The sequence below is a fragment of the Chrysochloris asiatica genome, unplaced genomic scaffold (genome assembly GCF_000296735.1).
Source record: "Chrysochloris asiatica unplaced genomic scaffold, ChrAsi1.0 scaffold00535, whole genome shotgun sequence".
Taxonomy (NCBI): domain Eukaryota; kingdom Metazoa; phylum Chordata; class Mammalia; order Afrosoricida; family Chrysochloridae; genus Chrysochloris; species Chrysochloris asiatica.
In genome coordinates, this window is record NW_006409053.1 from 410,947 (window position 1) to 425,597 (window position 14,651).

The 14,651-nt window shown below is 37.0% G+C and overlaps 1 protein-coding gene and 1 pseudogene across 1 annotated transcript; both read left to right on the forward strand.

The window, feature by feature from the left end:
* Positions 1-3,495: 3,495 nt before the first annotated feature.
* Positions 3,496-4,494, forward strand: LOC102830711 (olfactory receptor 10AG1-like). The gene has a single exon (XM_006877610.1). The coding sequence runs from the start codon at positions 3,496-3,498 to the stop codon at positions 4,492-4,494; it is 999 nt and encodes a 332-aa protein (XP_006877672.1).
* Positions 4,495-6,294: 1,800 nt separating this feature from the next.
* LOC102831096 overlaps positions 6,295-14,651 on the forward strand; it is a 10,578-nt pseudogene continuing 2,221 nt past the window's right edge.

Here is a 14,651-nt window from a genome sequence, read left to right on the forward strand (position 1 = left end):
ATGTTCCTTGGAGGCCAGGATGGCCAAACTTCGTCTCTCATACTTTAGACATATTGTCAGGAGATACCATTCGCTGGAGAAGGAAATCATGTTTGGTAAAGAGGAGAGTCAGAGAAAAAGAGGAAGGGCCCCAGCAAGACGGATTGGCAAAGTGGAAGTATCAATGGGCCCACGTGTGGCAGCAATTACAAGGTTGGTCCAGGACAGGGCAGTGTTTCCTTCTGTTGTGCACAGGGTCGCTATGAGTCGGTACCGATTCAATGGCACCTAATAGCATCAACAACAATCTGGGGTGCAACTATGTGTCTCTCCATATGTGGAAATGGGAGTAGTGATGAAAAGTGACGATTATTGGAATCAACCAGTAGATCATTTGAACCTTGGTCACCACCACTCTGCGACTGGAGGAATTGGATGGTGTCTATTACTACTAACAACTGCTCTGATAGAGATCACATTGAAAGGTCCCAGAAGAAGTGAGTGAGAAAGTGGAACAAAATTCAATGTTATTTAAAAAGGACTTGGCTTGCTGGTCAGGAGGATACCCGAGGGACCTGAAACTGTAGCCCTTGGCTGTCCTTCATGTCTGCAATGAACCTTACACTAGTGGACCAATTTTCTTCTAAGTGGTATATTTGGGGGAAGGGTGGGGGATCTCTGGCAGCATAGAGGATTCCAAACTAGGCTGCTAATCACAAGGTCAATAGTTCGAATATATCAGCCACTCCATGGGAGAAAGAGAAGACTTTCTAAAAGCTCCTGTAAAAATTAACAGACTTGGAAACCCTATACAGGGTGGCATGAGAGGCAAACAACTTGGTGGTACACAACTATCACCACCACCTGGGGGTATAGCAACATGGTCAACTATTCAGGAACAAAAGGACAACATGTATCTAAAAACAAAGTTGAGAAGGGATAGGAGGTAGAGTGTAATGGAGACAGAAACCACAGGGAGGAAATGAGTTCACTTTTGTTGCTTGGAAGGGATTGTAATCATTGAGATGAAACAAAGTATAAGATTTGTTGAATGTAAAGTTCATGATCTTTTCTGTAAAACTGCACTCAATTCACAATAGTTTCAAATAAGGAAGGTTATTAATTCACATAAATGAGCAAAAGTCTGAAATACAATAGCCAGAAAGATTAACTTTTTTTTCTATAAAAGTCATACTACAAAGTAAACGGCATTGCTCTTCGACACACTGATTCCCTATCTGGGAAAGCAAGTTTGCTTGACTTTATGCTGAGAAGGGGTTACTGAAAAGGTCAAATCTACTCAAAGAGAGTCTTTTGAGAAACTATGCTGATTGCCAAACAGAAACCGTCAGCAGGAAATAGACACACAAGAGAGATTTCCCCCAGGGTGAGAATAGCTAATTCCTATTTAAAGATACTAAGGGTTTGAAAATGAGCAAAAGCCATTGTAGTGATTAATCAGTAAGAGAACTTAGTTTGAAAATAAGCAAAAGCTGCTGCAGAATCAGAATTACTGTCTGAGAAACAATTTTACAAACTCTGTGTTAACAAAACATCTCACTCTCCTGTACAGCCCTTTGCAATCCTTAAAGGTAAGCTGATAGTCTGCTGATCGGCTACTTTATGTAACAATAGCTCTAAATTTTAAGATCAAGATACAACTGATGAAAAGAAAAAATTAAAAAAACACTGAAATTTTGAGTAAAACTGTATTTAAAAATGAGTTAAATACTTAACATAGTCCTCTAACTTTCCTAATTATAAGAAATTAGATGCATGTCAAAAGATCATAATAATGCTTTTTACTGTTTATAATAAATAAACTTTCCTAATGATAAGTAATTAGATACATGTCAAATGATTATAATAATGCTTTTTATTGTTTATAATAAAACAATGTAAGGTCATTTTAATAATTAATGCTAATAGAAATAAAGAAATCTGAGAGAATGTGTGGCTGATCGTTTTTATATTTAAAGTTAAGTCAATATTGTCAGTTTATTGGACTAAAAGATGGAGTTAGCAGGAATACATTTGAGAAGAAAATTCATGAATATTTATTTTGCAAAGCTGCAGCATAAACAGTAAAACAGATTATAATATAAATTAAGTCCAGTGAGTACTTAATATTTGAGGACAAAAACATAAAGTCTAGGGAGCCCTCCTGGCATACTGTGTTGCACGTTAGGCTGCTAATCACAAAGTCAACAGTTTGAATCCGCCAGCCAGTTGGAGGGAGGAAGATGAGGCTTTCTGCTCTCATAAAGATTTACAACCTTGGAAACCCAGGATGGCGCACAACAACATCTCTGGTCTCATTCACACATTCATCTTATGCAGGGCCAGACAGAGTAAATTATAATTGGGCTTGATTAAAGTTATGTTTTAGAATGCAAAATTACTTTGAAGGGAAAGAGAGTGGGAGCTTGATTTGGATGTAAGAAATGAATATGGCAATGAAACATAGGATCTTATCCAGGTAAGGAGCAGAACATAAAAATTATGGGAGGAGTGGGTCATATTTGTTGATTGCATAAAAGGTTAATTAAAATGATCCTAAATTGAAGTCCATAGCACGGAGTCAATTCCGACTCATAGTCATCCTACAGGACAGAGTAGCACTGGGTTTCCGGGACTGAAAATCTTTATGGGAGCAGATTGCCTCATGTTTTTCCCAGGGAGTAGCTATTGGGTTTGAACTGCTAACAATGTGGTTAATGATCCAATGCTTATCCCAATACACCACCAGGACCCCTTTCATAAACTAAGCAGGGGTGTTAAAAGGCAATGCCATTGAGAAGCATATTGAACTTAATTTCTTTTTTAAAAATATTTTGCATAAATGATGGAAGAGATACAGAAAAAAAGAACAATCACAATGTATCCATTTATTCCCTTAAACATAAGGATTGGTTTAAGAAAACTGTGTGCTTATAAAGGGGAAATCTTAGTTTTGAATGAATTACTAAGTTAAAAAAAAATTAACCACAATTTTGAATTGAGAAAAGTTGGATTATGAGTTGGGCTGCTAACCTCAAGGTCAGCAGTTCAAAACTACCAGCCATTCCACAGGAGAAAGATGAGGCTTTCTGCTCCCATAAAGATTCACAGCCTCAGAAACCCTATACAGCCTTGCTATGAGTTGGAGCCGACTCCAGGGTACACCACCACCACCACCATACAGAAGAAAGTTCCTAAACTGAGTTTTAACAATAGAAAATGACCGTCTTTATTGGGGTAAAATAAGCATAGCACTTCCTGAATAATAAGGTCATTTTAACAGTGAAAATGTATCAATATCTCCAGAATCATTACAATCTAAGTTTGATAAAGTATACCACAAATGTATTTAATAAATTGCTTTTAATAGCATATCAGTCCATTGCAGAAGTTTCAAATCACAGTCCCTAGAAAAGGAGCAAGGTGGAATTAATTTAAGAGATAAGTAGGTTCATCTATTCACCTACCCAATTAGTAAAAGTAGAAATGCTTTCCAAAATTGTGAATGAATTAACCATGTTGAATTTAACATATCTACAGATGGAAAGCAAATTAAAAGCAGAAGAATCAAATAATGCTACAATGAGGGAATTTGCTCTCGTGGGGTTTTCTGATACACCCAATCTTCAGTGGATTCTCTTTGGGATATTTTTAGTCATATATCTGATTATTTTGTTAGGCAATAGCATCATAATACTTTTAACAAGAACTGACCCAACACTCCAGAACCCCATGTATTTTTTCCTTGGTAATTTTTCCTTCTTGGAAATCTGTTACGTAACAACTACTATCCCAAGAATGCTCAGGGACATTTGGACCAAGAAAGGGAATATTTCTTTTGTGGCCTGTGCTACGCAAATGTGTTTCGTTCTTATCTTTGGAGGCACAGAGTGTTTGCTCCTGACAGTGATGGCCTATGACCGCTACGTAGCCATTTGTAACCCACTGCACTATCCTCTCGTCATGAACCACAAGGTCTGTATCCAGCTGTTGGCTGGCTCCTGGGTTAGTGGAATTCCATTTGAAATTGGGCAAACATGCCAGATTTTCTCTTTGTCTTTTTGTGGGTCTAATATAATTAATGATTTCTTCTGTGACATCCCTCCAATACTCAAGCTTGCCTGTGGGGACACATTTGTGAATGAGATGTTGGTCTACATAGTGGCTGTGGTGTTTTTCATGGTTCCATTTCTTTTGATCATCACCTCCTATGGCAAAATTATCTCCAGTGTTTTGAAATTATCATCAGCCAGAGGGAGAGCCAAAGCCTTCTCCACCTGTTCTTCTCACCTGACAGTTATAATCTTATTCTATGAAACAGCTGCTATCACTTATTTTCAGCCCAAGTCAAATAAATCTGAAGGATTGGCAAAGCTGCTTGCTCTTTTCTACACCATTTTGACACCAATGATGAATCCTATAATATATAGTCTGAGGAATAAAGATGTCATGATGGCGCTCAAGAAATTGCTACCTAAATGTTCATTATGTAATCACATGCATGTAAAAATATAAATTCTTATAAGACAGGGGCTTGAAATGACAGAAGCAATTTGCTTAGGCTTTTTGTCATGTAGCTACAAGAGGAAACTGTTTCTAGTTTTGTCTCTACATTTCTAAACAGTTGTAATTAACAGTATGCTAACAACCTCACATGATGTCAAGGTACCTTTGCTTCATAGAATTCATTGCTTCTGTTTTAAAAAAACACAAATTATCTGAATTGTGAAAATGTAATCTTGAAGATCAGTTTTTCCTCTGACTATGAACAAGTGGGACTCCTGATATGGCGATGTGGGTTAATGTGCTGGACTACGAAATCGGTTTGAACTGCAAGTTTGGCAGTTCAAGCTTACCAGCTGCTCTTCGGAAACTCTGTACAGGTTTATATGTGTCAGAACTGACACAACAGCACTTAACAACAATGAATAAGTGAGGTAAGATCTTGACTGCACAATACAATGAAAAATAACTGTATTTGTTGTATAATTAGGAATTAGGATCATGTTCTGCAATAATTTTTCTCATATTTCCAATTCCTTCAGATGCATTTGGTGCCTTTTTCTGCCCCTCTGGTTGGATTCAGCCAATGAGAAACACCAGCAATAACTATGATGGTGAAAACTGGGGAGAACTTGGGGTTTTCTTTGCATTTTTCCCTTTGCCTCTTCAAGTCTACCTCTGCTGCAGGATATACCTTCATCATCATCTCTCACCATTCTCTTGTAACATTATTTCCTCCCCATTTATCTTCAAGCTGTGGGTCTGTACTATTTGTAAAGTTCAGGTATTTCCTCCATAATCCAAACATACCCAAATGAATAGTCCTTTCTTTAAAATACTTTTATTTAAATAATCTGAAATGAATTGTTTCTTCTACCAGGCCCCCACTAATATATCATTTCCTCTTCAACTATTCTTAACATACCTTTCAGACATTGATTTGGCATCTTTTTTCATTATGAAAGAAAAAAAAAATCTAACATGTTTACTCTACCAACTGATTTAAAGAAAGCCCATAGAAATGATGATACTTGCACAGGAATGACTATTACAAATATGTATTTATTGGTGGATATTTAATCAAAATATATAGTGAATAAAAAATTGGAAGCAAAGAAAATTGGAGATTATATTAAGTACATCCACAACATAAAACTGAACAGGCCTGAAAGAAGATATTATAAGAGCCATGGTGAAGAAATTCCAAACAGGTTCTGACATGTAAAAGAAATTGACTATATTTATAAAACATGATCCCATTTTGGTGAAACTTTGAAAACTAAACCTGTTGAGACCAGACCCATTGCGGAGTTGACTCTGACTCCTGGAAACTCGGAAGGACAGAGTAGAACTGCGCTGTAAGTTTACAAGGCTGTTAACATTTTGGAAACTGATCAAGTCGTTTTTGTTCCCAGAAAGCTGCTGATAGGTTGAATTATCTTCCTTTCAGTTAGCAGATGAGGGCTTAACAACTACTCCATCAGAGATCATCAGAGATCCCAACAATGAAAGATTTGTTATTATTAAGTGCTATTGAGTTGGTTCCAATTCATAGGGTTTCCTAGGAGCAGCTTTAAGTTTGAACTGCTGACCTTGTAGTTCAAACTGACTGTGAGGTCCAGTGCTAAAAATCCCCAAATCAAACCCACTGCTATCAAGTTGTTCCGACTCATAGCGACCCAGATACGTCGTTTCTGAGACTGTAAATCTTTAACATTGCAGACAACTTCAACTTTCTCTTTCAGAGCAGCTAGTAGATTTGAACCATAGACCTTGTGGATAGCAGCTCAATGCCTACTCCACAGCACCACTATGGCCTCTTTAGCGAAGAATGATGTTGGTAAGAATCCTTAAGTCGGTTCCAACTAATAGTGACACTGTATAGTGTTTCCAGAAGCCCAAGTGGCTTTGAACCAACAACCTTGTGGTTAGCAGTCCAGTACCTATCCTACAGCCACAAACCAGAGCTCCTTAATGATTTTTATTGTTGTTAAGTTCTGTGGAATTGGTTTCACCTCATAGCAACCTTTAGAGCAGGAGTAGGGAATGTCCTGACTGTGGGACTTAAAAGGCCTGCTAAGTCATTTGGCCTGGCCCTGCCAAGGCATCTGCAATTACAGCCATCATATTGTTGTTGGTAAGTGCCATTGAGTAAGTTCCGTACACATAGCAACCTAGTATAGGGTTTCCAAGGAGCAGCTGATGGGTTTCAACTGCTGACTTTGTGTTATGTAGTCCAGTGCTGAACCTACAGCACCACACAAGATGCCATGAATTAATTAAATGCTTGCCAAATGTAGCAGGTTAATTTTCAAATTGATAATTTTGTATGGTCCATGAATGATGTTATAAATTTTATAACATCACTCCTGTTTTAGAGGGTATCCAAGGAGTGACTGGGGGGTTTGAACCATTGACCATGTAGTTAACCCTCTAATACTTATCCTACAGTGCCACACATGTTGTTGTTGTTGTTAAGAACCATGGAGTCTGTTCCGACTCATAGCGATCCTGCAAAGGGTTTCCGAGGCTGTAAATCTTTACGGGAGCAGAACGCCTCTTCTTTCTCCCGCGGAACCGCTGGTAGTTTCGAACTGCTGAACTTGAGGTTGGCTGCCGGACTCGTAACCACTACGCTACCAGAGCTCCTTACACGTTTGTTGTTGTTGTTAAGTGCCCTCGAGTCGGTTTCGACCCATAGCAACCCTGAATAGGGTTTCCGAGGCTGTAAATCTTACGGGAGCAGATCGCCTCATCTTTCTCCCGCAGAGCAGCTGGTAGTTTCGAACTACTGACCTTCCGGTTTGCAGCCCGATTCGTAACCACTACGCTACCAGAGCTCCTTACACATAGTACCCCATAATTCTATTAAACTATTTACTTGTTCATGTGAGAAGTGAGTATCTGTGGCTATGGACGAGATGAACGAGGGTTTTCAAAAAGCTGTTGAAAAATGGCGAGAAAAGATAATGGAATTTTCCCATGAACTTTTTGATGTTCTCTAGTACTTGAGCACTATTCGAAGGGATTATTGGCTTCCTCATTGTGGCAGGATTTTATTATTTTTTTCCTTACATCTTTTTCTGTGTAGTTTGAGTTCACGGCAATGAAATTATAGCTGGTATATCACAAAAGCATTAATGAATTTTCATTCTGAAAATTAACCAAAGAAAAACAAAAATTTTCATTTCTTCCTTACTTCTTGCGACTAAATATGTAAAATAATCATTGCATCTAGGAGAGAGACCAAAGTGTTAACCAAATGAAAGAAACAGAGTGTGTATATGTGTGTTTAGCATCTATTGATATTACTTGAAAAATAACCAAATGGCATATAAAAATAAAAGTAGAGAACAATAAACTTGAGATTGCAAAAATGACCATAGTTAAATATAAATTACTATTAGTGTGCTAGAATGATGAAAAAGACAAAATCTTTAAAGAAAGGTAAGAGAAAAATGTCATCAAATATTTTATTAATGAAAAATTTAATAATATCCAACAAATCAAAATGACAAAAACAAAAATTAAAAATTGATGACAATACTGAATTATATATAATTTGTCAATAATTGACAGTCAAGAAGGTAACAATTTTTAAAATGATTATATGATTTTAGGAGATCACTTAAATGTTTTACTTGGGAACTGGACATATATCTTTTTCCAATACCAATAAAATATTTATAAAAAATGTTCATGCACCCCTGACAATATCCAGAAATTCTCTAAACAACAAAATAAAAATAAATTAGCAAATGTTTAAACACATGAAAGTTAAAAACATACACAGATGCACAAAATAAGCATTTAGTAAATCTTTAAAGGCCAAGTAAATTCATACTTATTGATAAATGCCATGGAGTCAGTTCTGACTCTTTATAGGGTTTACAGAGGTTTATAGAGGTGGCTGGTGACTTGGCCGGCATACCTGGAGATTAGCATCTCAGTGTTTGTACTACAGCATTATACCAGGACTTCATACTAATGACAATAAAGTACCTAAATCCATTGCCATCAAGTTCGTTCTGATTTACAGCGACACTGCAGGACAGAATGGAACTGCCCCTGTGCATTCCCAGGACTGTACATCTTCACGGAAGTAAAGGGCCTCATCTTTCTACCACAGAAAAGCTGGTGGGTTCAAACTGCTGGCCTTATAGTTAGCAATCCAAAGTGTAACCTATTGTCCTACCAGGGCTCTGTGACAATAAATGGGGTAGAGCCAGTACCAACTTAGCATTCCTGCATAGGGTTTCCAAGGTTGTAAACCTTTACAGGAGCAGAAAGTATCATTTTTCTCCTTCAGAGTGACTGTTGGACTTCAACCTTCAATCTTGTGGCTAACCATCCAGCGCTTATCCTACTAAATCAATGGGGTACCTGACAATAAAATAGGTATGTTTCATTTTTAGAGAGTCTGCCATGCAAATCTGATGAAGAAAATGTAATTCCGTAATAAAAATGTCCAATAACAAAAAAGTTATTTTGTTGTTATGTGTCCTCAAGTTGTTTCCAATTCAGTGACTCAATGCCATTCAGTTTCTAGGAGTAGCTGATGTGTTTGCTGTTAGCAGTCCAGAGCTCATTCTAAATGCCACGCCATACCAATAAACCTAAAACTGAAAGTGAACATAGGTATCTTGTTTTCTTCATTTTAATTATTTGAAAGGATTCACCAGACTTCACACTGTTTACTCACATAGACTTTTGTTTAAAGGTAAAGAACACTATGGAAAAAAAGAATAAAACATTGGGAGTTTGAGACATTCGACAAGAGAAACACCCCATGGTCCCGTTTTTGTATACACAAAGGTGAATTCTGGCTTGAGCCTCTCAAGTGTGTGCAAGGGATATTGACTTTTGGTGATGTTCAGAGAGCAAAGGGATTTGGGACTGGTGTTAGCATTTCTCTATACAATCAAGTGCTGTTTGTGAAACCAGTTAGCACAGTTGAAAATCATTAGTAATGAAACCATAGGATAGTTCAGATGTTAAACAGTATATAATAAAGTCCATTGATCTTATTTTGATGATGGTGAGATGTGAAGTTGGTGACAACTCATAGCAACCCTAAATAGGGTTTCTGAGGCTGTAAATTTGCATGGAAGCGGAAAGCCTCATCTTTCTTCTTTGGAGCAGCTGATAGATTCGAACTGTTGACCTTGAAGTTAACAGCCCAATATGTAACCCATTATGCTACCAGGGCCTTAGCGAGAAGTAACGAAACAAAAGCAAAAACAAAAGTTAGAAATCCCGAGGAAAAGAAAGAACCTTTTCAACCCAGATGCTTATCAACTCTGTTTCCACAATGGTGATGACTAAATTCAACAATAGCTTAAAACAACATGTAGTTAGGCATGGATTCTTTGATAACAGTTTCAAAGGCTGAAATCAAGGTGTCCACTGTGCTGAGTTCATGTCTCGAGACTTTGGGGAAGAATATCTGATTCTAAATTCATTTATGTTGTTGGCAGAATCTAGTTTTTGGAAGTTGTAAGTCCTTATTGTCAACTAGAGGCTACTGTCAAGATGTGCTGGCAGCATAGTGGGTGACGAGTTGAACTGCAAACTGCAAGGTCAGCAATTTAAGTCTACCAGGTGCGCCGAGGAGAAAGATGAGACTTTGTGCTTCTGTAAAAATTTTCAGCCTTGAAAACCCTACACAAGGTCATCACTATGAGTCAGAAACAACTACATTGCACACAACTACCACAATGACCAGAGGTTACTAACGGGTAGCATGGTAACTCCAGAGGATAAGCATTGGACTACAAACCCACGGTTTGTATGAAACAGTCCTTCTATGGGAGAAAGATGAAGCTTTCTGTTCCCTATGCAGGGTCACTATAAATCAGAACTGACTCAATGGCACTAAACAACAACAGAGGTTACTATCAATTCCTATAAATGTGACCCCTCATATCTTCTTCACCTTGAATCTCTGAATTCCACAATCCATACCATGTGACCCCTCATATCATCTTCACCTTGAATCTCTGAATTCCTCTGTTTTGAGCTCTGGACTCTGGTTCAAAGGGATCATGTGACTAGGTTAGGTTAAACTAGTTGATTCCCCTAATTTAAAATCAACTGATTTGAGACTAAAATTACATCTATCAAAATCCTTCACAGCCACAGTGGCTTAATGTTTAATTAAATACTTGTGGGGATCCCTATGCATACTATGGTACAGAAATCTTAGAGATCATCTAAGAATTTTATCTTGCTGTTGTTGTTAGGTGCCATTGAGTTGATTGCAACTCATAACAAGACTACACACACAGAATGAAGCACTGCCTGATCCTGTACCATCCTCACAATTGTTATTACATTTGAACCCAGTTCTACTGCCACTGTGTCATTTCATCTCATTAAGTGTCTTCATCTTTTTTTGCTGAGCCTCCAATTTACCAAGCATGATGTCCTTTTCCAGGGACTAGTCCCTTCTGAGTATATGCCACAATATGAGAGTTTAGGTTTTGCCATGGAGCTGTCTATGAAGCATTCTAACTGTAATTCTTCCATCACAAATTTGGTTGTTCTTCAGGAATATTATGGTAATTTTTATAATTTCTCCAACACCATAATTCAACTGGTGGTTGGTAGTCATAGGCCACTGAGTCGGTTCTGACTCATAGCGACCCTGCATAGGATTTCTGAGGTTATATCTTATTTATTCATCATCCGACTTTCACTGTTGTTAGTAAGTATTATTGAGTTTGATCTGCATCATTGTTGTTGTTAGGTGCCGTGGAGTAGATATTGACTCAAAAAAACCTTATGCACAACAGAAGGAAACACTGCCAATTACTGAGCCAATTCTTGCTATGTTTGAGTCCATTGCTGCTTCCAATGTGCCTATCCACCTAGTTGGGGGTCTTCCTGTTTTGCACTCACCCTCTACTTTACCAAGCATGATGTCCTTACCAGGGACTGGTCTCTCCTGATAATAGGTCTGAAGTATGAGAGACAAATTCTGGCAATCTCGGATTCTAAACAGCATTCTGATTGTACTTCTTCTAACATAGATTTGTTTTTTGTTTGTTTGTTTTTTGTAGTTCATGGTACTTTTAATATTCTCCTCCAACACTGTAACTCAAATGCATCAATTCTTCTATGGTCTTTCTTATTTATTACCTAATTTTCACATGCATATGAGGCTATTTAAAATACCATGGCTTGGATCAAGGGCACCTTAGTCCTCAAACTGACATCTTTGCTCTTGAACACTTTATAAAGGTCTTGTGCAGCAGATTTGCTTAATGCAATATGTCATTTTATTTCTTGACAGCCACTTACATGGATGTTGATCACTGATCTGAGCAAAATGAAGTTTTTGACAACATCGATCTTGTCTCCATGTACATGGAAGTTGTTTATTGGTACAGTGGGGAGGATTTTTGTTTTTTATTTATTTATTTTTATTTTGTTGAGGTACAACCCATACAGAAGGTTGTGGTCTTTGATCTTCATCAGTAAGTATTTTAGGTCCTCTTTGCATTCAGCAAGCAAGGTTATATCATCTGTAAATCATAAATTGCTAATGATGCCAAATTCTTATTTATATAATCCAGTTTGTTAGATTATTTGCTCAGCATGCAGATTGGTTAAGTATGTTGTAATAATACAACCCTGGTTCATACCTTTCCTAATTTTAAACCATTCAGTGTTCCCATGTCCTGTTTGAAGGACTGCCTATTAGTCTATTTACAGATTCCTCATGAGCACAATTAAGTGTTATGGGATACTCATTTTCTGAAATTTTGTCCATAGATTTTAATGATCCAAACAATTGAAAGCTTTTGTGGTGTCAATTAAGTATAGGCAAACATCTTTCTGGTATTTTCTGCTTTCAGCCAAGGTCTCTATTACATCTGCAAAGATACCCCTCATTCCACGTTCTCTTCTGAATTTGGCTTGAACCTCAAGCAGTTCCCAGTGAATGTACTATTGCAGCCATTTTTGAATTATCCTTAACAAGATTTTAGTTGCTTGTGATATTAATGATATTGTATGATGATTTTCACCATCTGTTGTGTCGCCTCTCATTGGAATAGGAACAAAAGTGGATATTTTCCAATCAGTTGGCCAGATACCGTCTTTTTGAATTTCTTGGTATAGATGAGTGAGTGCCTCCAATGCTGCACGAGTTTGTTGAAAGATTTCAATTGTATTCAACAAGTTTTAGGTGCCTTGATCTTAGCCAATGCCTTCACAGCATCTTGATCTTCTTCCTTTAGTACCATTGGCTCATGGTCATATAATACCTCTTGCAATGTTTGGACACTGAACATTTCTTTTGGGTACAGTGACACTGTGTATTCTTTCCATCTTCTTTTGATGCTTTCTGCATCAATATTTTACCATTAGAATTCTTCAGTATTGCAAGTCAAGGATTGAATTTTTTCTTCCAGTTCTTTCAGTTTGAAAAATACTGAGTGTGTTCTTCTCTTTTGGTTTCTATCTCCAGGTCAATGAGTAAAGGAGTTACTTTGAGGGGTAAGGTAAGCCTGACTAAAGCCATGGTATTTTCAATTCCCTCATATGCATGTGAAAGTTGGGTAAGGAATAGGGAAGTCTGTGAAAGAAAGGATGCATTTGGATTATAGTGTTGGAGAAAAATATCGAAAGCACCTTGATCCGCTAGAATAGCAAACATATCTGTCTTAGAGGAAGTACATCCAGAATTCTAACTTGAGGCAAGAATGGAAAGATTCCATCTGCCATGTTTTGGATGTGTTGTCAGGCAGGACTAGTGCCTAGAGAGGACATTATGTTTGGAAAATAGGGGGTCATTGACAAAGAAGAACACCACCAATATGATAGACTGACAAGGTATCAGCAACAATGATCCCAACATAATTATTGTGAAGATGATACAGGACAGGATAGGGTTTCAATCTCTTTTACATAGAGTAGCTATGAGTTGGTACTGACTTGATGGAAAGTAACAAAAATAATAGCAATAGTAGTATGAGGGATGAATGCAAATTCATTTTTATAGAGGAATTCAATTGTTTGAGGATAAATTATTGTACCTTATCCTTTCTCCATCGAATTGTCACTAACAACAACAACAATTTTGTTGAAAATCAATTAACTGTAAAAAGTTGATTTATGTCTGGGTTTTCTAATCTGTTTCATTGTAAATTGATGACTATTCTAAGAAATGATAATTTATAATAAAAATGTAAGAAATATATGAAGCATATTTCTATGGGCTGTCAAATATAGAAGAAACATTCATTAATATGGTGAGTTGTTCTTAGAAACAGAGAAAAAGTAGAGGAATCAAATTAAATTTGGTTTCAAATTAGAATATGATATTATAGTCAGTACAGATATCTGTTATGTCTAATAACATTTTATATTAATTAGAAAAAATGAATGAAACTGAAAGTGTACTCTCTGTATATATATATTATCTTTGGTATACAGCAATCCACATGTGACAGGCTTATATTTAATACTATAGAGATATACCTGGATCTATGACCTATGCTATATATAATTATTTCTCCAGCCAGGATTTTGTTAAGAGTGTTTGTTTTTCTTAAGGCAGATACCAATACATAAAGCATGGACAAGTAATGGTGAGAAAAACCTACTCTTGGTATATTTAAAGATCCAGTTAGTGGAATTGAGTGAGAAGTGTTAAGAAAGTGTTTGCATGGAAAGACCTCAAATACATAGCTTTTGCTCTAAATAGTCTCCATTGAATAATAGTGGGCACTTAAGATGGAACTGCTCTGTCTAGGGCATTCTTGCTCTTTGCCAAGATCTGGTTGGGATGGGGACCTAGATTCCATGGGGAATCATAAATAAGTCCAACTTTCATCAGAGTTTCTGGAAAAACAAATTAGAATGGGTAGCAAGCAGAGACATCAACCGAAATAGTGAGATGGCATTTGAGAAAGAAAATAAAACTACAATAAAAAGGAGGGGTATTTTCTTAAAGACATCATGTTAGTTTGAAAGCACATGTATTCTAAAGAAGATGTTAGTTTAATTAGAAGGACAAAAAATTACAAACGCAAAAGTATATAAATATGTATATATGTGGCTGTGTACCCTGGAGTCGATTCTGACTCATAGCGACCTTGTACAGGGTTTCTGAGGCTGTGAATATTTATGGGAATAGTACGCCTCATCTTTCTCCCACGGAA

Coding starts and splice junctions, on each gene's coding strand:
- LOC102830711 (XM_006877610.1), top strand. CDS start 3,496: ATGTTGAATTTAACATATCTACAGATGGAAAGCAAATTAAAAGCAGAA.